The sequence below is a fragment of the Leptidea sinapis genome, chromosome 2, assembly GCF_905404315.1.
Source record: "Leptidea sinapis chromosome 2, ilLepSina1.1, whole genome shotgun sequence".
Classification (NCBI taxonomy): Eukaryota; Metazoa; Arthropoda; class Insecta; order Lepidoptera; family Pieridae; genus Leptidea; species Leptidea sinapis.
In genome coordinates this window covers 26,869,504-26,896,767 of record NC_066266.1, presented here as the reverse complement: position 1 = coordinate 26,896,767, position 27,264 = coordinate 26,869,504, and the positions used below count along the sequence as shown (strand labels likewise).

The following is a 27,264-nucleotide window of genomic DNA, read 5'->3' as shown; positions in this document are numbered from 1 at the left end:
CAACTAGGAGTCAGTAATGAGCTATACAATAAAAAAAACGCAGAAATATCCCTTCCGTGCAATAAGAGTGGAAATACGTTCAATCACTCTGTTGATTTGAAGATAACAAAGATATCAATTCCAGAAAAAGAGCCGCAATCAAATAATGTAACTGGAGCTGCTAGAGCTTCTTTGTCCAATCAATCTGACCTGGACGGACATAACGGATTAGATGCAGATAAAAAGTCTCATCCCGATAATATTAATGGTCCAACACACAATTCATTTAGCGAATCGAAGATAGAAAATAAAAGATGTACAGATAAAAAGTCGAATGCCACCACATTCGGTGAAACGTACAATGAATCTATAGAATTGGACAAACATAACAATATATATCAAGATAATAAGGCTTATTCTTATAATATTAATGGTACAATGCCCACACAGTTTGGTGGTTTGAAGGAACATAATACAATACATATAAATGAAATTTGTCACTCCAGTGATGATAGCGGAACAAAAACCAGTGATTTAAAGCGACGAAAATGTCAATACGCTGGTGATAAACCTTACTTGTGTAATGTTTGTGGTAAGAGTTTCCGTGTATCTGGTAAATTGAACATCCATAACAGAATACATACTGGTGATAAACCTTACGGTTGTAATGTTTGTGGTAAGAGATTCCGTGATTCTGGAACTTTGAAGACACATACAAGAACACATACAGGTGATAAACCTTACTCTTGCAATATTTGTGGTAAAAGTTTCAATCAATCTGGTAATTTGAATAAACATAAAAGAATACATACAGGTGATAAACCTTACTCGTGTGATATTTGTGATAAGAGTTTTAATCGATCTGGCAGTTTGGAGAATCATAAAATAATCCACACCAGTGATAAACCTTTCGCATGCAAGGTTTGTGGTAAGAGTTTCAATCAAGCTTGTGCTTTGAAGAGTCATGAAAGATTACATACAGATGATAAACCTTACGCGTGTAATGTTTGTGATAAAAGTTTCAGCCAATCTGGTAGTTTGAAGATACATAAAAGAACACATACAGGTGATAAACCTTACTCTTGCAATATTTGTGGTAAACGTTTCTATCAATCTGGTAATTTGAAAAACCATAAAATAATACATTCCAGTGATAAACCTTACTCTTGCAATGTTTGTGGTAAGAGTTTTAAGCGATCTGGAAATTTTAACAGTCATAAAAGAATACATACTGGTGAAAAACCTTACTCGTGTAATATTTGTGATAAGAGTTTCAGTGAATTTGCTAAATTGAGGAACCATAACAGAATACATACCGGTGATAAACCTTACGCGTGTAATGTTTGTGGCAAGAGTTTCTATCAATCTGATCATTTGAAGACACATGAAAGAACACATACAGATGATAAACCTTACTCTTGCAATATTTGTGGTAAGAGTTTCTATCAATCTGGTCATTTGAAGAGCCATAAAATAATACATACAGATAATAAACCTTACGAGTGTAATGTTTGTGGTAAGAGTTTCAGACATACTGCTACTTTGAGGACACATAAAAGAATACATACTGGTGATAAGCCTTACTCGTGTAATATTTGTGGTAAGAGTTTTAGTGAATCTGGTAATTTGACGAAGCATAAAATAATACATACAGATGATAAACCTTACGCGTGTAATATTTGTGGTAAGAGTTTCAATACATCTGGTACTTTGAAAACACATAATAGAATACATACTGGTGATAAGCCTTACTCGTGTCATATTTGTGGTAAGAGTTTTAGTGAATCTAGTAAATTGACGAAGCATAAAAGAATACATACAGTTGATAAACCTTATGCGTGAAATGTTTGTGGTAAGAGTTTTAATACATCTGGTAATTTTAAGAATCATAAAAGATTACATACTGGTGATAAGTCTTACCTTATGCGTGAAATGTTTGTGGTAAGAGTTTCAGCCATACTGCTAGTTTGAAGACACATAAAAGAATACATACTGGTGAAAAGCCTTACTCATGTAATATTTGTGGTAAGAGTTTTAGTGAATCTAGTAATTTGATGAAGCATGAAAGAATACATACTGATGGTGATGTATATACTTGTGACAATTGTTTGCTGAAATTTAATCAGAAACAAGCTCTTGTTAAACATAATTATACAGAAACATAATATGTAATAATAATTACTTCTATAGTCCTCTTCTATTAATGAAAGCCTCCTAGTTACGTTGTACAGACCATTTGCTTTTATCCATTGTATTTTTAATATTTTATCTAATGGAAACCTGAAAAAGATTACATTGTTTATTATTTTACTACACATTGTCTAACATCCTTATATCATGTTCCTTGTTTTATTATCAATCACAGGATAATGTACAGATGTCGTTCTATTTTCTTACTACATACAAATATACCGTTGTAAATTATTAATACTAATAGTAAATACCTGCTGTATGTTATTTTAGTAAAATTGGATAAAATAAGGTGTAAAATAAATCATTACCTTATAACTTGGGTCAAACTATATCTATGTTATGGCAACATTTTGGTTGTCACTGTTTTATGTTATGTTTATTTTGATTACGACAAATTACTGAAAGTAGGTGACTATGGATCAAAAATCAATAGTTTTGAAAGAATATTTGAAAAAAAAATTATTTGATACGAGCTTGTTACAAATTATTTTGAAAACGTTAGGTTTAAATCTATACTCACCTGTGGAAGCTAACCCCTAAAATTTTACTTTAACCTATTGTTAAATAGCAAGAAAACTAAATACATTAAATTTAGCGTACCAAATGTCAAAAATGTAAATGCAAATGTTTTGTTAAACGGAGAGGTGATTCGCGCTATTTATAACCTAGGTCCTAAAGAATCATTGAGAGCAAAATTCAAAGAAATTAACATCTTGACTGTTGCTTCTCAATATATTCTTGATAATGTAATGTATGTTTATAGGCACATAAGTGAATTTGCCAGAAACTGTCATAACCATAATGTTGTATTGTAGTAAAAGACGATGAGTTGAAACCTGTAGATACAACCGTATTTTTAGGGATTACCTTAGATACCAAACTTCAGTGGGGTCCTCAAATTATGAATTTGGCGAAAAAGCTTAGTTCTGCAGCATACGCAGTTAAAAAAATTCGGCAACTTACGGATTAAAATACCGCGAGGAGGAATAGACCAACTATTTCAGCTATTTTCATAGTCTAGTCTGATGACATATGGTATTTTACTTTGGGGACATGCTGCCGATGTTAACACCATTTTCACACTGCACAAGCGAGCTATTCATGCCATCTATAAATTAGGACCAAGAGTGTCACTAAGGGAAAAATTTAAGGAAATAAAAGTTTTGACTTTGACATTGCAATACATATATGAAAACCTTGTTTATGTAAAAAGAATATAAATTCGTTTAAAAAAATTAGTGACACTCATAATGTCAATACTAGAAATAGGGATAGGCTTGCTGTTCATGTAAGTCAACTCCAAAAAGTCACAAATTCATTCAGAGGTCTGTGTATACGTTTTTATAATAAGGTCAGAACTTACCTTTAAATGAATATACATCAGTGCTAAAGAAAAAGTTGTATACAAAAGGGTACTATTAAATATCTGAATATCTGGATCTAAAGAACCCTTGGGACTGAGCTGCTGGGCTGTTACATGTCTGTCTTAGTTTGATAAATGTCATTGTAGTTATATAATTTAAATATTAATATTGTTTCTGTTTTTAAATCAATTTTAATAATTATTATCATGAGTTATGTAATTTGAAACAAAATTATAAGTAGAGGCATTTAGTAAGTATTGCATATTATGTAGATGAACTTGAATTGTTTTGTTATTCGGTAGATTTCTCGTGACAGGTATCGTCATGCTCGCTTAAATGCCTCTGCTTGTGGCGGCGACGTGGGGCGGGTCGTTCCCTTCCCTAAAATATGGGCGAGGGAGGCGATGGCTGGTCCATGCGTCATGCTCGTGAACGGGTGCTACTCGTGGGGGCTGGATGATCTTGTTACCGCGAGGTCTGCTTGATGTGTTTTTTTATTATTATTATTTCTTTTAAAGTTAAAGTTATTATATATTTTATTTTATGAAATACTCACATAATGCCTCTATTTATTTACGGTATGTGTGGATTGATGCATCTTCTATACTCAATAACTCTTGTGTTTATAAGTATTAATTTACTTTATTTTTCTTTTTTTGACTTACTCATGTAAGCCTTTCAGTTTTTGACATTTGAGTATTTTTGTTGCGTCACTTTGCATATATTGTAATTAAAATGATTTGTAAAACAACTAAAATGTAAATCTTGACTTAAAGAGTGGCAATGAGTTTCTTGCTACTTCTTCTCATTAGCTCAACCCTTTACGAAGTAGCGGTAAATTCAATAAGAAACAATATTTTTATATTTTTTTTGACATTCATAAGTGTCATTTCTGTGACCTACATGAATAAAGTGTTTTTGAATAACACCAGGAACAGACATAAACTTATGATACCTACTACTCGGCTAAGTCGAGTTAGTAAGTCTTTTGTGGGGCGATGTATATGCTTTTACAACAAGATCCCAGAAAATGTTCAAAACAAAAGTATAACGTTATTCAAAAGAATTGTTAAAAAACGTTTGTGTGGTAAAGGTTACTATAACATAAATGACTTTCTTAATGATACCACAGATTGGGAATGGAGTGACCGCCCTCAGGCTATTAAATAATAAGTTTAATTATACAATATTACTTTGTAAATGTTACTTTAATTGTAAAGAATGAATGAATTTTTGATGAAAAAAAAAGCCCGCTGAGTTTTTTTCGCCCATTCTTCTCAGGTCTGAGGCATTCATTTTGGAATGAGTGGTAGTTTTTTAACTTTCAATAAGTGATGTCACATCCTATTTTGAATAAAAATATTTGAATTTGAACTACTACTTTGGCAACCAGACACACAACACCCAACCATGGCCTTATCCTTTCTAAGTTGAAGTTGAAGAAAACATCTATATCTCACACCAAATATGTTTCAAAACAATAAAATCACAAAAATACTATTCATAAGCTCGATCACATGACATATCTTTGTTTATTTGCTCCAAAATTGACATTGGACCAATTAAATAAATGGGTTATGCGATAGAGATGCAAGATCAATAGCTTTGTCGAGTTCACATGTCAATTCACATCACTGAATCATCCGTAATTAAATACTTAGTATTAACTTTTTTAACGAATCTGAAGTGATGTTTTGTCGTAATAGGAAATAGCGAAATCTATTAACCGAAAAGCAATTGAAAATCTTCGAAATTTTCCAAAAGACAGTGCAATTTTATAACGTAATAAAAATTGGCACACAAATTGTGGTTCTGTCATTTCAAGTTATTGTTATTTTTCAAAGTTCAGTTTCCATTCTCGATCATTCATTCTAAACCATCTCTTTGATTCAAAGACAAAGTATGAAAGTCGCGCGTGGCGCACGAGCCATTCGTGTCTTACCGACGCCAAGGTCAACAACGGGCTCGGGTTACAAAATAAAATTTATTGCTTTTGAAGTTATATTAATTGGGCTTGTTTATAAAAACGAACGTCGACGCTTTTGTTTTTAAACAAGCTAACGCTTTGTTAGATAACCTAAACAATAGATACTGCGTAATTTAACTAAATTTCGTATGAAGTAGGGCTGTCATGCTTTTTTTAGATTTACCTACAGATTACATTTCGATTATTACTAATGAATGTAGTGATTCTTTTTATCTAAAATATACTTCAAAGTTACTTATTAGTAATAGAATAGTTACTAAAACATCATCGATAATACAAAAATTTTGACGGCTTGTCGTATTTTACACAGATAAAGTTTTAAAATAAAAAAAAATCTTTTATAGTCTGTCAAATTACCTTTCTTGTGGTATATCGTATAGCTTGTCTTACTCTGTGTATATTTAACGAAAAAAATATCTGCTACCGTTGAGTAGCAAGCAGACAAGCTGCTTGCCATTATTGGGTCATGCCACACAAATACTTCGAGATACAAAGGGCAAGTGGGTGTAGCACCACGCCATATTAATCCAATATATTGCATACCATTAGAAACGTACACGCGTAACATAGTTAAAATGCCATATTACTCAATTGCAATCTTTAAAATCAAAAGTGTTGTAGTTAATATGAAGCAAGGGAGAATTTCGTATTATTGGTAAGTATTTTATTTTCAATAAGAACTTAATAATAAAATAATAATAACCAGGAATCTAAATAAACATCATTAATCATTTCATCTCATCAGAAATAAGTTACATTTATCTGATTTATTATTATTAAGAAACCAATCCATTCAATTATTGTACAAATTAGCATTTTCCTTGCGAAAAAATGGCTGAGCTCATCTTAACCTTTCCGCATCGGCCGTGCCCGCGGGCACTGGTAATTCAAAAAACAATGAGAGCGGCTGTGCCGCGGGGCACTTTTTTACCTCATCCAGTTTTCACCCTTATTAGGTGTACAAGATGGTTTATTTGCCTACGCAGTTATGAACGAGTGAATTCCCAAACACATTTCGATCCGTTACGATTCAAGGCCACCAATATTCGACGTCATAGCTTTACGGACAAAGCACTTATGTGTCCACTTGTTCCCGGCCGGCGCAGCGAGCGGTCGTTATCAAGACTTTACACGAAGATCGTTCTTTGTGGAGATTTAAGCTTTATTTTATAATTAACATATACTATTCATTACAAAAACATAAAAGGAAATAAATAAAACAAGTAATTAACAATAATAAAAATATTTATTTTAAAATATACCTATTTTTACACTTTTTTTCGAATGAAAAGTCTGTGTGAAAAAAAAAAGAAAGACAATATGAATAATTTATACATGGTCTTATAGCATGTTTCAATAGCTTTCAGTGACAGTCACTCATATCACCCTAGTTATAAGCATTTTATAACTACACGTAAAATAATACACACGGGGAAAATGCCGCGAAATTGCCGGAAGCTTGCCGATCAATAGTGTACAGCGAGATCCGGAGCGCGCCGATCCGGAAAGGTTAATGCAAGTAGTCATTACATATCCCATGAATGAGCAGGGGCGTGCATTCCATATATGCCAATAACCATAGCCTACCTACGATATTTAGAGTCTAATTAATATACCTAAACTAGATTCCAAGATAATTCAGATAAATTAAGTTCTTTTATGCTATAATCGAACTTCTATTGAACACCCAACCAGTAAGTTTTATGTTACGCGATATACTAAATACTCACAGTAAGCAGTTCCGATAATGCTTACTCAAGCCTAGTAGAATACGTTCAATTTCTTTATCAAAATTTATTTCTCAAAGTAATACGACCACACACAAAAAAAAAAGCTTATGACACGACAAAATGTCGTGTCATAAGCTTTTTTTTATGGAATAGGACAAACGAGCGTACGGGTCACCTGGTGTTAAGTGATCACCGCCGCCCACATTCTCTTGCAACACCAGAGGAATCACAAGAAGAAGCGTTGCCGGCCTTTAAGGAAGGTGTTCGCGCTTTTTTTGAAGGTACCCATGTTGTATCGTCCCGGAAACACCGCACAAGGAAGTTCATTCCACACCTTTGTAGTACGTGAAAGAAAGCTCCTTGTAAACCGCACTGTGGAGGACCGCCACACATCCAGATGGTGTGGATGATATCCTAACTTGTGGCATGTCGTGCGAAGGTGGAATTCGGCGGCAGGAATCAGGTTAAACAACTCTTCGGAACACTTGGGGAGTGTTCATGTGTGATAAATGCGGTAAAAGACACACAATGAAGCGACGTCTCTGCGCAACGCCAAGTGATCCAGCCGTTCGTAGAGCACTGGGTGCCCGACAATTCGAGCTGCTCTGCGTTGAACGCGGTCAATTGGATCGAGCTGATACTGGGGTACACCAGACCAGAGATGACAGCAATACTCCATGTGTGGCCGGACCTGCGCTTTGTAGAGCGCTAGAATGTGGACCGGCTTGAAGTATTGCCGTGCTCTATTGATGACGCCCAGCTTCTTCGAAGCCAATTTGGCTTTGCCCTCCAGATAACCACGATATTGGCAATCGCTCGAGATTTGGAGACCTAGTATTCCGATACTAGGCGAGGCCCAAAGGGAAGTGTTGTCGAAGGGCGGTGACACGACAATTTTTTAGTGGTAAACGCGCAAACTTGAGTCTTCTGGGGGTTAAATTGGACAAGGTTCAATTTACCCCATTCCGCGACCTTCTCGCGAGAGGACTCGATAGAAGACACAAGTTTCTACCGGCACTGGTCGACGATTTCTCGAGAGAGACCTGCATGGCCCGTGTATACGGCATCACCAGGGCTGTCGTCTGCATAGCGATGTGTGAATGTATGATGGAGGTGTCCAACATATTGATATGCAGAAGAAACAGCGTAGGAGATAGCACACAGCCTTGGGGCACTCCAGCATTCACGGGCTTCGGGTTCGAGCAATGTCCGTCGACAATGACCTGTATGCTGCGCCCAGTGAGGAAGCTGGAGGTCCACTTGCACAAGCTCTCGGGAAGCCCAAATGATGGAAGTATTGAGAGGAGCGCCTTGTGCCATACACGATCAAAGGCCTTCGCTTTATCCAGGCTAACTGCCTTCCCCTTCAATAGCCGCCGCCCATCTATGTGTTAGGTATACCAGAAGATCTCCTGCCGACCGACCTTGGCGAAAGCCGTACTGTCGGTCGTTGATCAACTGGTGACCTTCAACAGGTCTGAAGAAGAATAAGAAATTGCAGGTGAAAAGAACCGCGTTAGACGTCGTGCTATGAATCACAAGAGCAATGCGAGGCAGCCCGTAAAACGGATTGGATGGAAATACGAAATTGTCCAGGAAAACCTCAGAGATCAACAACTTCTAGATAATTTTCGACGCACAAGAAGAAATTTATACTTCCATAGGCACCATGGAGGAATAACTTGATCGATGTCAAGAGATCAATGCAGTAATGATAATAGCAATTATTCAAGATCTGCAGCAACTACTTCATGAACATTTTGCATGTCGTGTTAGCACGCAAGTCTTTCATTTCCGATCCGTCTCGCATTCGCCCAGATCATTCAAATCTGAAGGCCAATCCTAGAAAGTTTGTGGTCTGAATCTAGATAATCCATTTCCCATGTTCAATAAATTATATGTGGCATGTTCACGGGATGGTATACCATCTGCGTTATTTGCTTTTGCGCATGATAATAAAACGGTAAATGTCGCCTATCACAAGGTGCTTCACTGAGGAGTGCAACCCATGCACCAAAATACAGAGCCAATAAAGAATAATTAACGAACTTGATTTTTTTTATTTACTTTTATATATATCATCCTATTAAAATATTGAAATTAATTAAATCCAAAATCGCCGGGTCAGCTAGTATATATATATATATATATATATATATTTATATATATACGATAATTAACTAATAATATATATATTAATAGTTATCTATAAAAATTATGGATTGATTCCAATCCTATATATTTATTATATTGGCAGCTCTGATATTACGTCACTAGTTGATTATGTTGGTATCAAGATTTAGTGCAATACAAGCGACATTTCTCATTATTTTGTATGGCACTCCCGTCTCTTGAACGTAGTGTTTAAATTCTCTATGTTTAAAGTGAATAAGTTCGTTATCTGTGAAAGGTGCCTCCCGCCTCCGTCGTTTTTTAAATTTTACCATAAATAGGTAATGCACTCAGGTCGTCATTGAAACATTTAATAGCTTTTATTTTTAATGTAATTCATAGCATGTGGCTTCCTGAAATAGTTATAAATTATTAAAACAAATCTAAAATGTGTGTGATTGTCCGAAAATAATTGAATTTCACTCAAGTTCGTGTTTGTTTTATATTTAAGAGAAGTAAGGAAAAATAGACTAAACTTAGTTTTTTTATTAATTTCAGTCAGCTCATTGGATCGTCTTAACTTTTGATTAAGTTTGAAGGCAGAGACGTTTGTGTGGTCGAACTACTCTTTTATAGATAGTGGAGGTAAGGGAAGACGGATAGAGATTAGAGGCCCACCTTATGAATCAAATCGTGATACACCTGTGTCGGGATTTTCTACATCTGTTTCACAACAATATGTCACAGTCACTCCTTGTTAGCTAACTCTCCATCAAATCATCACTGATGTTGAATAATAACCACATAATGTGGTCCACGTTGTACTCTGCTGACTAATTTAGAAGCTTTTATAAAGCTTCTAAATAAAAGAGGATATAATTGGTTCAAGGAAGATTAGGAAAGATTTTCACATTAACCATATAATATTCAACAATTTACAATTCTATTTATATTATTGGTTAAAACATAGTATCCCAAAGCATGAATTATGAGGTAAAAAATATTATAATTGATAGAGTTTTAGTCCACAATTATAATGCTACCACTCTTGTTACAAGAAAATGAACTGTTCCATAGAAAAAGGCATTATAAATATTACAACCAACTACTACTAGGATACTAAGTCACACCTTTATTATTTCTTTATAATTACAATCAGTTCATTACCAAAATAAACAGAATAAAATAATGTTGGGACTATTGTGAAAATATTTGGTTTATTATGTCACTACTCATAAAAGTGTTCTTTAAACTAAAGTGATAATTATATAAAATAATGTGGCTAACACAGTAATAAATAATAGCAGTTATATTATTAAATGGGATATCTTATGGTTCTCCATGATGTTGATAGTACTTGTTAACATTTTATATTAAGTAATATAGTATATAATAATATTGCTGACATTGGCTTAGGAAGTTCAGCCACACATTATTTATGAATGATTATTAAAATTCTTCTATATTAAATAAATATGTATATTTTAATTAGATGTGTTCACACCCAAAGCTAATTATATAAATATTACACATTGTGTCTAGTTTAACAAAACTGCTGGTAGTTGCCCAATCATCTTCTCACATCTGCTTTTCCAGAACAAAGTACTCTGGGTTTTTCAAGGCCATCAAAAGTATTAAAATATGAAGATTGAACAGTTCATTGAAGACTCAGAAAAGGAAATACCAGGTAATTTTCATATAATTTTATGAGATACAACATTGTTTCTTCTTATAAACTTAAGAAGAACTGTCTGAACTGTACTTCAGGCATAGAACTCTCACACCGTGGGATGGGCGGTGTTGTTTTTCTGTTATTGTCTAGAGTGGCTTTAGAATTTAAAGAGTGAACAGAAGATCTGATTTCTCTTTCCGTACGAGCCAGGATGTCATTCCTCATTTGCAGTATCGACAGGTACGGCTGGTTGAAGTTATCAAGAGCAACTAGAAAGTGCCTCACCGATTTTGACTATGAGTTTTGAATTCGCATAGGTGATTTGCCGCTTAAAGAATCTGGAGGCATATTTCCTCTTTGGAACTCTGGTGGATTCGGATCCTTTGTGCTCAGTGCCATAGACCAGGTTTGATATACCTGTTATTTGCAGCCAGGTGCTGCTTTAACTGACACATTGCACCAGGGTTGTGCTCTCCCACCTATGGGTACTTCAGAACTTTGTATAAAAATTGACTGCTGCATCGGCACAGGCTTTGGGATTATCCAAAGGGAATCTGTGGTGCCTGACCCAAGCCTTTCGGCATTGTGCAGTGTCATGTGTGATAATCCACCAAGACTGGCTGGCCTCCCACATAATAGTTAATTATAAAAGTTCCAGTTGCAGGGTGTATATTAATTTTGCTGTATCTTTTGTAACTTCAGAGTTCGTCAATCTGCCAGAGTGTCATGATGGGCATCTGAACGAAGACAACATGCTAGATGAAGCGATCATTAAGCAGGAGTGTAAAGATGAGATAGATGTGGAAGAGCATGAGTTACCAGGTAATGATGTTGTAATATATTATACAGCTGTTGTTGCCTCAAACACCCACTTTGTGGAATCATCTGCCGGCGTAGATCTGGTCAAACTTGTAAGTCTTATATTTTATTGTTATTTTTTAATTTTCAGGTTGGACACCAAACTGGCATTTAGATGAACAAGCAAACAATATATTATCAGTCAAGCAGCTATGTAGTAAAGAACTAAGAGTGAGCTTGGTCAGATTGGAGGATGTTAATTATCATTGTGATGGTAAGATTATTATTATTGATTAGTGATGGGGTGTAGACTACCAAGTTGCTCTGACAACTTGTTGACATATTAAGACCTCAAGCCAATTCCTCTTCTACTCGGAGTAGGCGAATGGTTATACCGAATACTAGCTAGCAAGTAGCTTGTCTGGAAGTCTATTTCTATAGGCTTATGGTGGTGATTCGTTGAGATTTTCGTTTTACTGGTGTTCATATGTAGGGCAACTTTTTTGTTAGCATTATTCAAAGCTTGCCAGTTGAAGTTTTATTTTTGTTCTTACACTCATTGGTAGTTTCATTTAAGATATAAGAATGTGGTGGTTCCTTATAAAGTTCTCTGTAGTAGGATGTTACGCAATTTATTATGTTTTGTCTTGTTTGAATTTTCTTTTGATTCTGTTTGAGATCTTGAATCCAACTTTTGTGTGAGTTTAGTAGTTTGTTGGCTCTAATTCAACAATTTTTTACCTAAGGTTGTCCGTCTGTAATTTTGATAGTCTTCTCTGATTGCTTTATGCGTCTTTTTATATACCGATACCATTTCTTCTTTTAATTCTTTTGATTTGTTATTAGCCGTCTTTAGTTCCGTTCTCTTCTTTATTAGTTCTAAGGAACTATTTTTGAATATCTTATGATATTATGGTTTTTTCCTTTGTAGTTTTAAGACTAGTGGCCTCTTCCAATTTATTTTAGTAGTTCTGAACATCATTATATTTTTTAAATATTTAATTTTTTTTATAAGTTTTCTTCTAGTGTTCTTCTGTACCTTACTGTTTCTGTTTCAGATTTTAGTGGATTTTTGAATTGTTTGAAGTTTTTTCTGCTCAGATTTTGTGTTTTTAGAGTGACTGAAGCTCGCACAAGTCTATGATCAGATGGGAAGTTAACTTTAATTAGTATTTCTAAGTTAGAAATATGTTATGGCTTGTTGCTCAGTATGTAGTCCACTTTATTTTTTATCCTCTCTCCTGGAGAAATCCAGGTGATATCATATCTCATAGGCTTATTGTAGAAGTCTTTCTCCTCTTTTATTTCTGGTGCCATAACCGTGTTGTTCCATTATTAGGCGATCGTGAATCTGAGCGTGTACAATCTTCGCATTAAAATCTCCCATAACTAGGAGATTTTCGTCTACTAGATCTCGGGCTATTTTCTAGATCTTTATAGAATTTGTTCATTTGTTCATATGCAATAATACTTTGCTCTCGAGTCTTATTTGAAGTAAGGCTACGCTTTCGGATATACTGTTAATGTTAACTATATTGGGTTTTAAATGTTTCTTTATTAAGAAGCCCACTCCATGAAGACCTTTTCTTTGCCTTTAAAACAGAACTTTCTTTCTTTTAAAGATATGTCGTCTACAATCTCGTTTCCTATTCTTCTGACTTCAGTAAGGCCTATAATATCATGATTTACATTTTCTAGTGCTTGGATTAGTTCTAGAAAGCGTGTTGTTGAAGCTAGTGACTTTACATTATACATGCAATTTTTTAATGAACTTTGGCTTTTTATGCTTGATCTAATGATGATGTAAACGCAAGCAAATCGGGTCTTGCTTGACTTTTTTTGTTTAAGAGACCAATACGATGAACCTTTGAGACATCAGTTGCTTCCAGAGTGATTTTTAGATCTGTTTTCAACGATCTTTTATTTTTTGGAACAAATCTGATGACGATTTCTCTTCTTCTGACAATCAAAATATTATAATGTTATTTTTCTTTCTATCTTTTTCTAAATAATTTCTTTTTCAATATTTCTATTTTGTTTTTTTATGATTTTGTTTTCTTCTATAAGGGGTTGTAACTTTTGATTATTTTTTTTCGAATATAATGTTTGTTTGTTTCTGCATTTTAAATTTTATTTCGTAAAAAAATAACTTAAATTGCCCGTCCATTCTGTTTTATTTTAATTATTTTTTGAGTGGGCAACACTGACTCTTGTTTGATTTGTCTACAATGTCTATGGGCGTTTAACGTATGTCGTCACGTAGGCATTATATAGTGTGATAATTACACGCGGATAGGTTAAACGGTTACTTTGGCGCAAAACTAATCGAAACAGTTTATGCGGTTCTTTACAGATTTTATTGATGTGGTCGCTAAAAGTGAGCTATACATTAATGGTCAGACCAAGGTCTCGACTCTGTGTAACCCTTTACCAGTATTACGCCCGGCAAGGTATAGTTAGAGACGATATTGAGATGTTTGTGAGATAAAGTTATGATTTTGCATTTAGACTCATTAAATTCAAAGAAATTATTTTTACCCCAAACATTATTGATATCCTGTTGGAGTAAACTGCAATTTGAAATGTCGCCTATCGCTGGAGTAAGAGTTTAAAGTCATCTGCAAACATTAAACATTTGGCAAAATTAACAGCTTCAGAAAGATCATGATTAAAAATAAAGTGGGTCCCAAGGTGCTTCCTTCACTTACCCCTGAAGATGTTCTAATAGTATCGGATTTGAATTCAGCTATTTGTTAAAACGCTATAAATTTCCTACGAGGGATAGCTTCTGCAAAAGGACATTCGTTTCTAGTCCGTCGAAAGATTTTTTAAGTCAAAGTAAGCAACGTCAATTTACCGACCAAAATCCATTTCAGTTGTGGCGTAGTCTACGAAGTTAATGAGGTTTAACAAGTTGGAGCGACCAGTTCGAAACCTATGTTGATTTGCTACTTAATCTGACTGTTGATAGCAATTTCTAACAGCTTAGCAAAAACACGGAGAATGGCAATAGGTCTGAAATTCTCAATTTTCTCTCTTTAGGGATAGGAATGACTCTCAATATTTTCCAGTTATCGGGATATGTCGAAGTGTGAAAAGAAAATTTAAACAAGTATTTTAGTGGTTCAGCTTGAATGCGCAGGCAATCTTTTAGTATAAAAGGTGGCACAGCATCTTGCCCTGTAGACGAATTTGATTTAATTTTCATGCACGCTTGCTTCAGACTTTAGTCTGTGATCAGTCTAACGTCTATACGCACGGAAGATTTGGAATTAAACGAATTCGTAACTATGTCACAAGAAGCAGGGCTGTCTGCTATAAACACCGATTTGAAATAAGACGCGATTCCTTCAACAGCTTTTCAAAGAACGACCGGCCTGTGTTATACTGAAGAATGGAAAAAGTCTCGTGTTGTACCTGTATATAAAAAGGGGGATATTACCGACGTAAAAAATTACCGTCCTATATGCATTTTGTCTTGTTATTCCAAGCTTTTTGAATCCGTCCTTCATCCTGTTATCTCCAAAAATATTGACAGTTTGATCTCCGATGAACAACATGGTTTCAGGAAGGGCCGTTCAATTCAAACGAACCTCATCTCTTTTGTCACCGAAGTATGTCAAGAATTGGACAATGGGCGCCAGATTGATGCGATATATACAGACTTTAGTAATGCCTTCGATAAAGTCAGTCACCCTTTATTGATTCAGAAGCTAAGTAATTATGGAATTGGAGGAAACTTATTGAAGTGGTTCGAGTCATATCTTCATAATAGACTTCAGTCAGTAGTTGTAGGAGGCGCTGAATCTAATTCATATATTGCGCGATCTGGTGTTCCCCAGGGATCCCACCTAGGACCGTTGCTCTTTTTGATATTTGTGAATGACGTTAGGAATCATATCAAATATTGTGAAGCATCTCTCTTCGCCGATGATTTAAACATTTATAAAGTTATCAACTCTGCCTCTGAGGCTGCTTTTGTTCAAAGTGATCTCAATGGTATAAAAGATTGGTGCCTATTAAATGGTATGATCCTAAATGCAAGCAAATGTTTTCATATTAAGTACACTAGAAAAAAAAACCGCTTGTTACAGTGTATGAGCTCGATGGCGCACCATTAAAAGAAGTGCAGGAAATTCGTGACTTGGGCGTAACTATTGATAGCAAACTAACGTTTATTGCACAAGATAATAAAGTAGTTACCACATCGGCACGAATGTTAGGATTTCTAAAGCGAAACTCGAATTGTTTCGGCTCCAAAACGAAAACAATTCTATATAACGCTCTAGTCATATCGAATATGGTAGTATTATATGGAATCCCCTATATACGATCCATTCGCAACGCATCGACAGTATCCAAAGAGCATTCACACGACACCTTGCATACATTAGTACTGGATTCTCTCATAGACACCCGTACCATCAGCGCCTCAGGAAATTTAATATGATTTCATTGCTTGATCGGAGATCTCTTTCCGGAGTAATATTTTTGTACAAACTCTTAAACGGTCAAATACAATGTAGTAACCTCTTGCAGAATATTAACCTTGCTGTCCCATATTTATTCCCAAGGTTCAAAATCAAGAGAATCTTCCAAGTTCCTTCTGTAAAAACCAACCTGGGAGTTCAGGCGCCTCTCGCTCGAATTCTTCGCGAGTACAATAAGTTAAACGATACCAATTCAGAACTTGATATATTCGGTGGTGGGCTGGTCAGGTTTAAAGAAAGTGTTGTTAAACACTTAGCTCGTACTCAATCGCATTTGTCAAATAAGTAGTTTTTCTTTTTTTTTCGTCTTCATTATTTTCATTATTTTAATAAGTTAAAGTTATAATTTGTACTTTCATTTTCATTTTAATTTTTTGTTTTTATTATAGTTTAGATAGTATTAGTTCTATTTTTCAGAAGTATTTAGGGAGTATTTTTTGTAATTTTTATGTTCACCATAATTGTCGTATACTTTAGAACTACTAATTGTAACATTAGATTAAGAAAATTGTATTGTATATGATGTGGTGTGCTTTAATAAATAAATAAATATACTATAAAAAACATACTTTGCTCTATAGCGACCCGCTTGTTATAGCACACCTACTATTAAAACACACTTCGCCCTGTAGCGATTGGCTTGATATATTATAATAGGATATGCCTGTTTTTGCATTCAGGTGCTGCTTTAACTGACGCATTGCAATAGGGCTGTGTTCTCCCACCGATAGGTACTTCAAAACTTTGTATAAAAATATACATTCCCTGTATTATCACATCGACTGCTGCTTTGGCTTTGGGATCATCCGAAGAGAAATAAACGTAACATCAAGGGTATCATGCAAAAAAAGAGCGCATCCTAGCAAAATATGCTGACTTGTAGTACCAAAAGTGGTGGGTCGCTGGTGGTCTGCGTCATGGCAGTTGGATAGGCACTACACTCCGGACCAATCGTTTGACGTTCCGAAAAAGGTCACTCGATAGCGTACTGTTAACTATCGGGATGTGTAGTCAATAGACAATCAAATAAGGACGACATATGGCTAACCACATCTGTGAGCCGCGTTGGCGACTCGACCAGTTTGGACAGAGCATACGCCTATACAAAATTATGCACAGATCGCTCCGCGTAGTCTGTGGTGCCTGACCCAAGCCATTCGGCATTGTGCCGTGTGATTATCCACCAAGACTGGCTGGCCTCCCACATAATAGTTAATTTTAAAAGTTCCAGTTGCAGGGTGTATATTAATTTTGCTGTATCTTCTGTAACTTCAGAATTCGTCAATCTGCCAGAGTGTCATGATGAGCATCTGAACGAAGACAACATGCGAGATGAACCGATCATTAAACAGGAGTGTAAAGATGAGATAGATGTGGAAGAACATGAGTTACCAGGTAATGATTTTGTAATCTATACTAATACTAATATATAAAGCTGCAGTGTTTGTTTGTTTGTTTGTTTGTTTGAACGCGCTAATCTCTGGTACTACTGGTCCGATTTGAATGATTCTTTCAGTGTTGGGTAGTCCATTTATCGAGGAAGGCTATAGGCTATGTTTTTTTTTTTCAAAATTAGGGATCCGTAATAAAATTGCTATTTTGTAACACAAGGTGTAAAATCGAAAACCTATTTTTGCGTGCGCTGCAAAAACTATTGACAATAGAACAAAATGATGTACAGGCTATAATATAGGCAATATTTTATTACTTATAAAACTATCGCGTGATTTATACTTTATATGGCAAAACAACGTTTGCCATATAAAGTGACTGAAGCTCGCACAAGTCTATGATCAGATGGGAAGTTAACTTTAATTAATATTTCTAAGTTAGAAATATGTTATGGTTTGTTGCTCAGTATGTAGTCCACTTTATTTTTTATCCTCTCTCCTGGAGAAATCCAGGTGATATCATATCTCATAGGCTTATTGTAGAAGTCTTTCTCCTCTTTTATTTCTGGTGCTATAACCGTGCTGTTCCATTATTAGGCGATCGTGAATCTGAGCGTGTACAATCTTCGCATTAAAATCTCCCATAACTAGGAGATTTTCGTCTACTAGATCTCGGGCTATTTTCTAGATCTTTATAGAATTTGTTCATATGCAATAATACTTTGCTCTCGAGTCTTATTTGAAGTAAGGCTACTCTTTCGGATATACCGTTAATGTTAACTATATTGGGTTTTAAATGTTTCTTTATTAAGAAGCCCACTCCATGAAGACCTTTTCTTTGCCTTTAAAACAGAACTTTCTTTCTTTTAAAGATATGTTGTGTTCAATCTCGTATCCTATTCTTCTGACTTCAGCAAGGCCTATAATATCATGATTTACATTTTCTAGTGCTTGGATTAGTTCTAGAAAGCGTGTTGTTGAAGCTAGTGACTTTATACATGCAAATTTTTGATGAACTTTGGCTTTTTATGCTTGATCCATGTGATGGAGGGTTTTGGTCACTTAAAATCCCACGGTGACCAGCCGGGTTGGGTATATCCTGTCTACGGTTTGTAGTGTTGAATTGATACTTAGTTTGAGATGAGTTAGAAGTATTCGTTTGTAAGTTTGATTTAAGTCTTATAATATCGAATCCGTTTTTCCTGTTTTCTTTTGATAAGTAAGCGTTTGTTGGATTTTTGCTCTTTGTCTGGTTTCCTGGCGAAGTAGATAGATCTCTTTTCCCTTTTTTCGTTAAGCAATCTTTCCTTTCGCGCGTTCTTCCAAGAGTTTCAATTCTTTCCTTCTTTCTAACACTTCCTTAGGAAAATCCTCTGTAACATGGATATTTTTAAGCGTTTTTTTAGCTTTCAGTATCTCGTTTGCCTTCCAGCTATTTGTAAACGCAAGCAAAACGGGTCTTGCTTGACTTTTTTTTGTTTAAAGGACCAATATGATGAACCTACGAAACATCGGTTGCTTCCAGAGTGATTTTTAGATCTGTTTTCAATGTATCTTTTATATTTTGGAGCAAATCTGATGACGATTTCTCTTCTTCTGGCAATCCAAATATTATAATGTTATTTTTCTTTTTCCAAATATTTATTATTTATCTTCTTTTCCAAAATTTCTATTTTGTTTTTCATGATTTTATTTTCTTCTATAAGGGGTTGTAACTTTTGATTAATTTTTTCGAATATAATGTTTGTTTGTTTCTGCATTTCAAATTTTATTTCGTAAAAAAATAACTTAAATTGCCCGTCCATTCTGTTTTATTTTAATTATTTTTTGAGTGGGCAACACTGACTCTTGTTTGATTTGTCTACAATGTCTATGGGCGTTTAACGTATGTCGTCACGTAGGCATTATATAGTGTGATAATTACACGCGGATCGAATAAACGGTTACTTTGGCGCAAAACTAATCGAAACAGTTTATGCGGTTCTTTACAGATTTTATTGATGTGGTCGCTAAAAGTGAGCTATACATTAATGGTCAGACCAAGGTCTCGACTCTGTGTAACCCTTTACAGTATTACGCCCGACAAGGTGTAGTTAGAGACGATATTGAGATGTTTGTGAGATAAAGTTATGATTTTGCATTTAGACTCATTAAATTCAAAGGAATTATTTTTACCCCAAACATTATTGATATCCTGTTCGAGTAAACTGCAATTTGAAATGTCGCCTATCGCTGGAGTAAGAGTTTAAAGTCATCTGCAAACATTAAACATTTGGCAAGATTAACAGCTTCAGGCAGATCATGATTAAAAATAAAGTGGGTCCCAAGTTGCTTCCTTCACTTACCCCTGAAGATGTTCTAAAAGTATCGGATTTGAATTCAGCTATTTGTTAAAACGCTATAAATTTCCTACGAGGGATAGCTTCTGCAAAAGGACATTCGTTTCTAGTCCGTCGAAAGATTTTTTAAGTCAAAGTAAGCAACGTCAATTTACCGACCAAAATCTATTTCAGTTTTGGCGTAGTCTACGAAGTTAATGAGGTTTAACAAGTTGGAGCGACCAGTTCGAAACCTATGTTGATTTGCTACTTAATCTGACTGTTGATAGCAATTTCTAACAGCTTAGCAAAAACACGGAGAATGGCAATAGGTCTGAAATTCTCAATTTTCACTCTTTAGGGATAGGAATGACTCTCAATATTTTCCAGTAATCGGGATATGTCGAAGTGTGAAAATATAAATTAAACAAGTATTTTAGTAGTTCAGCTTGAATGTGCAGGCAATCTTTTAGAATAAAAGGTGGCACAGCATCTGGCCCTGTAGATGAATTTGATTTAATTTTCATGCACGCTTCAGACTTTTGTCTGTGATCAGTCTAACGTCTATACGCACGGAAGATTTGGAATTAAACGAATTCGTAACTATGTCACAAGAAGCAGGGCTGTCTGCTATAAACACTGATTTGAAATAAGACGCGATTCCTTCAACAGCTTTTCAAAGAACGACCGGCCTGTGTTGTACTATAAATAATATACTTTGCTCTATAGCGACCCGTTTGTTATAGCACACGTACTATTAAAACACACTTCGTCCTGTAGCGATTGGCTTGATATATTATAATAGGATATGCCTGTTTTTGCATTCAGGTGCTGCTTTAACTGACGCATTGCAATAGGGCTGTGTTCTCCCACCGATAGGTACTTCAAAACTTTGTATAAAAATATACATTCCCTGTATTATCACATCGACTGCTGCTTTGGCTTTGGGATCATCCGAAGAGAAATAAACGTAACATCAAGGGTATCATGCAAAAAAAGAGCGCATCCTAGCAAAATATGCTGACTTGTAGTGCCAAAAGTGGTGGGTCGCTGGTGGTCTGCGTCATGGCAGTTGGATAGGCACTACACTCCGGACCAATCGTCTGACGTTCCGAAAAAGGTCCCTCGATAGCGAACTGTTAACTATCGGGGTGTGTAGTCAATAGACAATCAAATAAGGACGACATATGGCTATCCACATCTGTAAGCCGCGTTGGCGACTCGACCAGTTTGGACAGAGCATACGCCAATGCAAAATAGTCTGTGGTGCCTGACCCAAGCCATTCGGCTTTGTGCCGTGTGATTATGCACCAAGACTGGCTGGCCTCCCACATAATAGTTAATTTTAAAAGTTCCAGTCGCAGGGTGTATATTAATTTTGCTGTATCTTCTGTAATTTCAGAATTCGTCAATCTGCCAGACTGTCATGATGGGCATCTGAACGAAGACAACATGCAAGATGAACCGATCATTAAGCAGGAGTGTAAAGATGAGATAGATGTGGAAGAGCATGAGTTACCAGGTAATGATATTGTAATATATTATACAGCTGTTGTTGCCTCAAACACCCACTTTGTGGAATCATCTGCCGGCGTAGATCTGGTCAAACTTGTAAGGTTAATATCTTATATTTTATTGTTATAAAATTTTCAGGTTGGACACCAAACTGGCATTTAGATGAACAAGCAAACAATATATTATCAGTCAAGCAGCTATGTAGTAAAGAACTAAGAGTGAGCTTGGTCAGATTGGAGGATGTTAATTATCATTGTGATGGTAAGATTATTATTAATAAGTGATGGGTTGTAGACTACCAAGTTCCTCTGACAACTTCTTGACGTATTAAGACCTCAAGCCACCAATTCCTCTTCTACTCAGGGTATCGGGGTTATCAACTTTGTTTCGGAGTAATATGTAATAGTTTACCAGAATAGCTCTGGTTCTCCTTGTCTGGTTCAGCTAGAATGCGCAGGCAATCTTTTATTATAAAAGGTGGCAGAGCATCTGGACCTGTGGACCCGCTCATGTGAGGGCTCGTCTTTGTTTTCAGTCTTGAGTGTGGCATTGAAGGTCGGTATGTGGGACATATAACGATGACATGAGGGAGTCACGTAATGTAATTGAAAGTACACTCAAATGGTGCCAAGAATGAGGACCAAATAAAAATAGACATCTTGTCTACATCGTATGAGGCGAACATTTAGTGTAGTGAGTAGTATGAACGCAAGGCCGAGCTCTCCGGTTGAAGTAGGTGGTAGTGGATGTCACAATATAGCCAATATGTTTAAGGCGAAATTTAAAGTTAAGCCCTGTGCAATTAATTATAGAGACGATGGTCGTAGCACTGTGGACTCTGTGTAGAGACTACTGCATTTCACGCTAGAAAAGGTTGAAGCGGCGATAAAAACCATGAAATTCGGGAAATCACCAGGTCACGATGGCCTCAGCATTGAGCACCTGCGATATGGTGGTGTACACCTTTCCATAGTCCTCAATTAACTCTGCAAACTGTGCATTAGCCATAGTTATCTACCAGACAAGATGATGATGACAGTGGTTGTACCTGTCATTAAAAATAGGAGAGATCCAATAACCGGCCAATATCATTGTGAACAATCTCAGCTTATTTTTTGAATAGTTGATGAACAGTTAGATATGACAATGAATTTCTATGACGCGCAGTTTAGTTTTAGACCGCAACTTCAACGGAATACGCAATTCTGTGCCTTTTCAAGCAGACTGTTCTGTACTATACTGATAGAAAAACGCAGGTGTGTGCATGTTTTTTTGGGTTTGTCCAAAGCTTTTGACCTAATGTCATATAAAATCCTTTTTCAGTAGTTAATCAAGGAGACATGCTTAAAATTTGAGCTAATATCTCTGCTCAAGTACTGGTATTGTCACCAATCAAACAGGGTTAGATGGGGTAATGCTCTTAATGACTCCTATAGGCTAAATTATAAATATAGATAAATCGCCCAGTGTCCAGTTAATATGAAGTTTCTAATGCAAACTCTTAAATTGTCCCTACTATACAATGAAACTAGTGCATACTTTAGTTACACTGTGTGAATTATGATTATCTGACTCATCATACATAAACATATTCCTATGTCTAGAATACAAATGTTATTTACAAAGGACATTTCCTCTAACCGAAGGAATTGTTAGGTACGTCCTGAATTAAACATCTCTTTTTATTTAATTTTACTTTTATACTTTACAGTTAAACAACTAGCAGTCCGTAATGAGCTAAACAATAAAAAATACGCAGAAGTAATCCTTCCTTGCAATAAGAGTGAAAGTACGTTCAAGAAGTCTGTTGATTTAAAGATAACAAAGAAATCAATTCCAGATCAAAAGTCGCATTCAAACAATGTAACTGGAGCTACTAGAACTTCTTTGTCCAATCAATCTGACCTGGGCGGACATAACGGAATAGATGCAGATAAAAAGCCCCATCCCGATAATATTAATGGTCTAACGTATAGTTCATTTAGCGAATCAAAGAAAGAAAATAAAAGATATGCAAATAAAAAGTCTACTGCCACTATCTTAAGTGAAACGAACACTGAATCTGTTGATTTTGACCAACATAACAATATGGATCTAGATAAAAATGCTTATTCTTATAATATTATTGGTACAGCGCCCTCACAAATTGGTGGTTCGAAGGAACATAATACAATACATACACATGAAATTTCTCACTCTAGTAATGATAGCGGAATAAGATCCAATGATTTAAAGCGACGAAAATGCCAATACACTGTTGATAAACATAAGAGTTTCAATCAATCTCGTAATTTGAATAATCATAAAAGAATACATTCTGGTGATAAACCTTACTCGTGTAATAACTGTGGTAAGAGTTTCAGTGAATCTGGTCAATTGAAGACCCATAACAGAATTCATACTGGTGATAAACCTTACGCGTGTAATGTTTGTGGTAAGAGTTTCCGTGCATCTGGTACTTTGATTACACATAAAAGAACACATACAGGTGATAAACCTTACTCTTGCGATGTTTGTGGTAAGAGTTTCAATCAATGTAGTTCTTTAAAGAAACATAAAAGACTACATACAGGTGATAAACCTTACTTGTGTAATGTTTGCGGTAAGAGTTTCATTCAAAGTGGTAATTTGAAGAAACATAAAATAATGCATACAGGTGAAAAACCTTACCCGTGTAATGTTTGTGGTAAGAGATTCAGTCAATATGGTACATTGAAGAAACATAATGTAATGCATACCAGTGATAAACCTTACACATGCAAAGTTTGTGGTAAGAGTTTCTATCGAGCTTGGGCTTTGAAGAGACATAACAGAATACATACAGATAAAGCTTACTCATGCAATATTTGTGGTAAGAATTTCTATCAATCTGGTCAATTGGAGAACCATAAATTAATACATACCAGTGATAAACTTTACTCTTGCAATGTTTGTGGTAAGAGTTTCAATCAATCTCGTAATTTGAGCAATCATAAAAGAATACATACTGGTGATAGGCCTTACTCGTGTAGTGTGTGTGGTAAGAGTTTCAGAGTATCTAGTCAATTGAAGACCCATAACAGAATACATACCGGTGAGAAACCTTACGCGTGTAATGTTTGTGGTAAGAGTTTCCGTGAATCTGGTACTTTGAAGACACATGAAAGAACACATACAGGTGATAAACCTTACGCGTGTAATGTTTGCGGTAAGAGTTTCCGTGTAAATAGTACTTTGAAGACACATAAAAGAACACATACAGGTGATAAACCTTACTCTTGCAATGTTTGTGGTAAGCGTTTCACTCAATATGGTACATTGAAGAAACATAATGTAATACATTCTGGTGATAAACCTTACTCGTGTAATAACTGTGGTAAGAGTTTCAGTGAATCTGGTCAATTGAAGACCCATAACAGAATTCATACCGGTGATAAACCTTACGCGTGTAATGTTTGTTGTAAGAGTTTCCGTGCATCTGGTACTTTGATTACACATAAAAGAACACATACAGGTGATAAACCTTACTCTTGCGATGTTTGTCGTAAGAGTTTCAATCAATGGGCTTCTTTAAAAAAACATAAAAGAATTCACACTGGTGATAAACCTTACTCGTGTAGTATTTGTGGTAAGAGTTTTAATGATTCTGCTAATTTGATGTTGCATAAAATAATACATACTGATGATGTTATATATACTTGTGACATTTGTTCGCTGAAATTTAATCAGAAACAAGCTCTTGTTAAACATATACAGAAACATAATATGTAATAATAATTACTTCTGTAGTCCTCTTCTATTAATGAAAGCCTCTTAGTTACGTTGTACAGACCAATGTTTGTTTCATTTCTAAGTACTACATTATATGAGGCTCATGTGAACACATTAGAAAGGTCTTATTAAAGTATAGAATATTCCGCGTCACCGAAATTGTTATAGCAGTATCATATCTACTATAGCTATACAGCTGACGTATTGAGCAAAGTTCAATGAGTATTTACTGTGCATTATTGATATAGTGTTTTTGACTGATCAATATATTATTGAATATAGTTGATATTAATAATTAAGTAGTTATAAAACATTATGAAATTTCAAATTTTAATACTAAAATTTCTAAGTTTTCACTTCTATCGTCAGTATCTGGCAATTTTTTTTTTAACTTAATCATTTACAGAAAGATTCATAAGATAACATAACTCCGCAAAACTGAACAGTTTGTCTGCAAAATAAAGTCTCTTGTAATCAAGAACTTGTAGAGAAGAAGTATTAACATTGTTGCTTATGCATTGATTTTATAGGAGTGTCATTAACAAATATTGATGACTATAATAATATGTACAAATGTAAGTTTAAGGCAGTGTTAATAATTGTAAGTTTTAAATATTCATTTACTGTTTTCTTTTCGGTGTTCCTGAGGCCAGCTGTTTCGTAAATAGGTAGTATACTGTCGTAAAGGATCATCTTTTCTTTTGTTTTTAACTTTTTTCCTAACGCCAAATTTTATGAACGGACTGTACTCAAACCCACAACCTCTCGCGCTCCGTGCGAGTGCTCTTCGAACTGAGTTAACCGTTCGAGTAACGTATCGTCATAAAATCTTTTTTTTTTGCCAACCTGAGAGTTGTGGCTTCATCTGAATGGTTGGCTGAGTTGGAAAAGCACTCGCACGGAACGCGACAGGTCGTCGGGTTCCATTCCCACATCGTTCATAAAAATTTGTCTTCAAATTTTATTTTTGTATTAATCTTAGAAGTGAGGGTTATCACTTCAAAAACATAACAAATTGTTTAATTTTACTTGTATTAATAGATTGCTTATAATAAGGATGCTTTTAGTGTATCAGAAAGCTATAGATGGGGGCTGGATGATCTTGTTACCGCGAGGTCTGCTTGATGTGTTTTTTTATTATTATTATTTCATTTAAAGTTAAAGTTATTAAATATTTTATTTTATGAAATGCTCGCCTCTATTTATTTACGGTATGTGTGGATTGATGCATCTACTATACTCAATAACTCTTGTGTTTATAAGTATTAATTTACTTTTTTTTCTTTTTTTGACTTACTCATGTAAGCCTTTCAGTTTTTGACTTTTGAGTATTTTTGTTGCGTCACTGCATATATTGTAATTGAAATGATTTGTAAAACAACTAAAATGTAAATCTTGACTTAAAAGAGTGGCAATGAGTTTCTTGCTACTTCTTTTCATTAGCTCAACCCTTTACGAAGTAGCGGTAAATTCAATAAGAAACAATATTTATATATTTTTTTTTTGACATTCATAAGTGTCATTTCTGTGACCTACATGAATAAAGTGTTTTTGAATTTGCAAAATAAACCATCTTATAAAGAAAATAAGGTTCAGAACTTGGTGAGGGTGTAGTGTGCCGTACGACACTTACGACTTTGGTGTATGCCGATTTCGGAAGGTAATATTAAAGGTATGCACACCTTTAAGGTGTATATAACTAAGCCTTTATTTTGTTATTTTATACTTTAAATTTGGAGACGGTTTGTTTAAAAGTAGTTATTTAATTTAATGCAATCATAGTATTGTATAAGTAGTTATAAATATAGTTATTAGCATTGTTTTGTTCAAGTCTTAGTTAAAATGTAAGCTTTCGTATAAATTTGCATTTTGTAAGTAATTAAATTCAATTGGCTAATCAAATTAAGATTTTGTATATTATATATGTGTGTATTTGAATCTAAACTAATATACTTCTCAACAATC

At 35.1% G+C, this 27,264-nt stretch overlaps 1 protein-coding gene and 1 pseudogene across 1 annotated transcript; both read left to right on the top strand.

The window, feature by feature from the left end:
- LOC126977780 (zinc finger protein 665-like) lies at window positions 1-1,841 on the top strand. The gene has a single exon (XM_050826418.1). The coding sequence runs from the start codon at window positions 418-420 to the stop codon at window positions 1,819-1,821; it is 1,404 nt and encodes a 467-aa protein (XP_050682375.1). The 5' UTR covers window positions 1-417; the 3' UTR covers window positions 1,822-1,841.
- LOC126974288 (zinc finger protein ZFP2-like) lies at window positions 1,831-27,264 on the top strand (annotated as a pseudogene).

Excerpts from the sequence above, each read along its gene's own strand:
- LOC126977780 (XM_050826418.1), top strand. The coding sequence starts at position 418 with ATGCCCACACAGTTTGGTGGTTTGAAGGAACATAATACAATACATATA.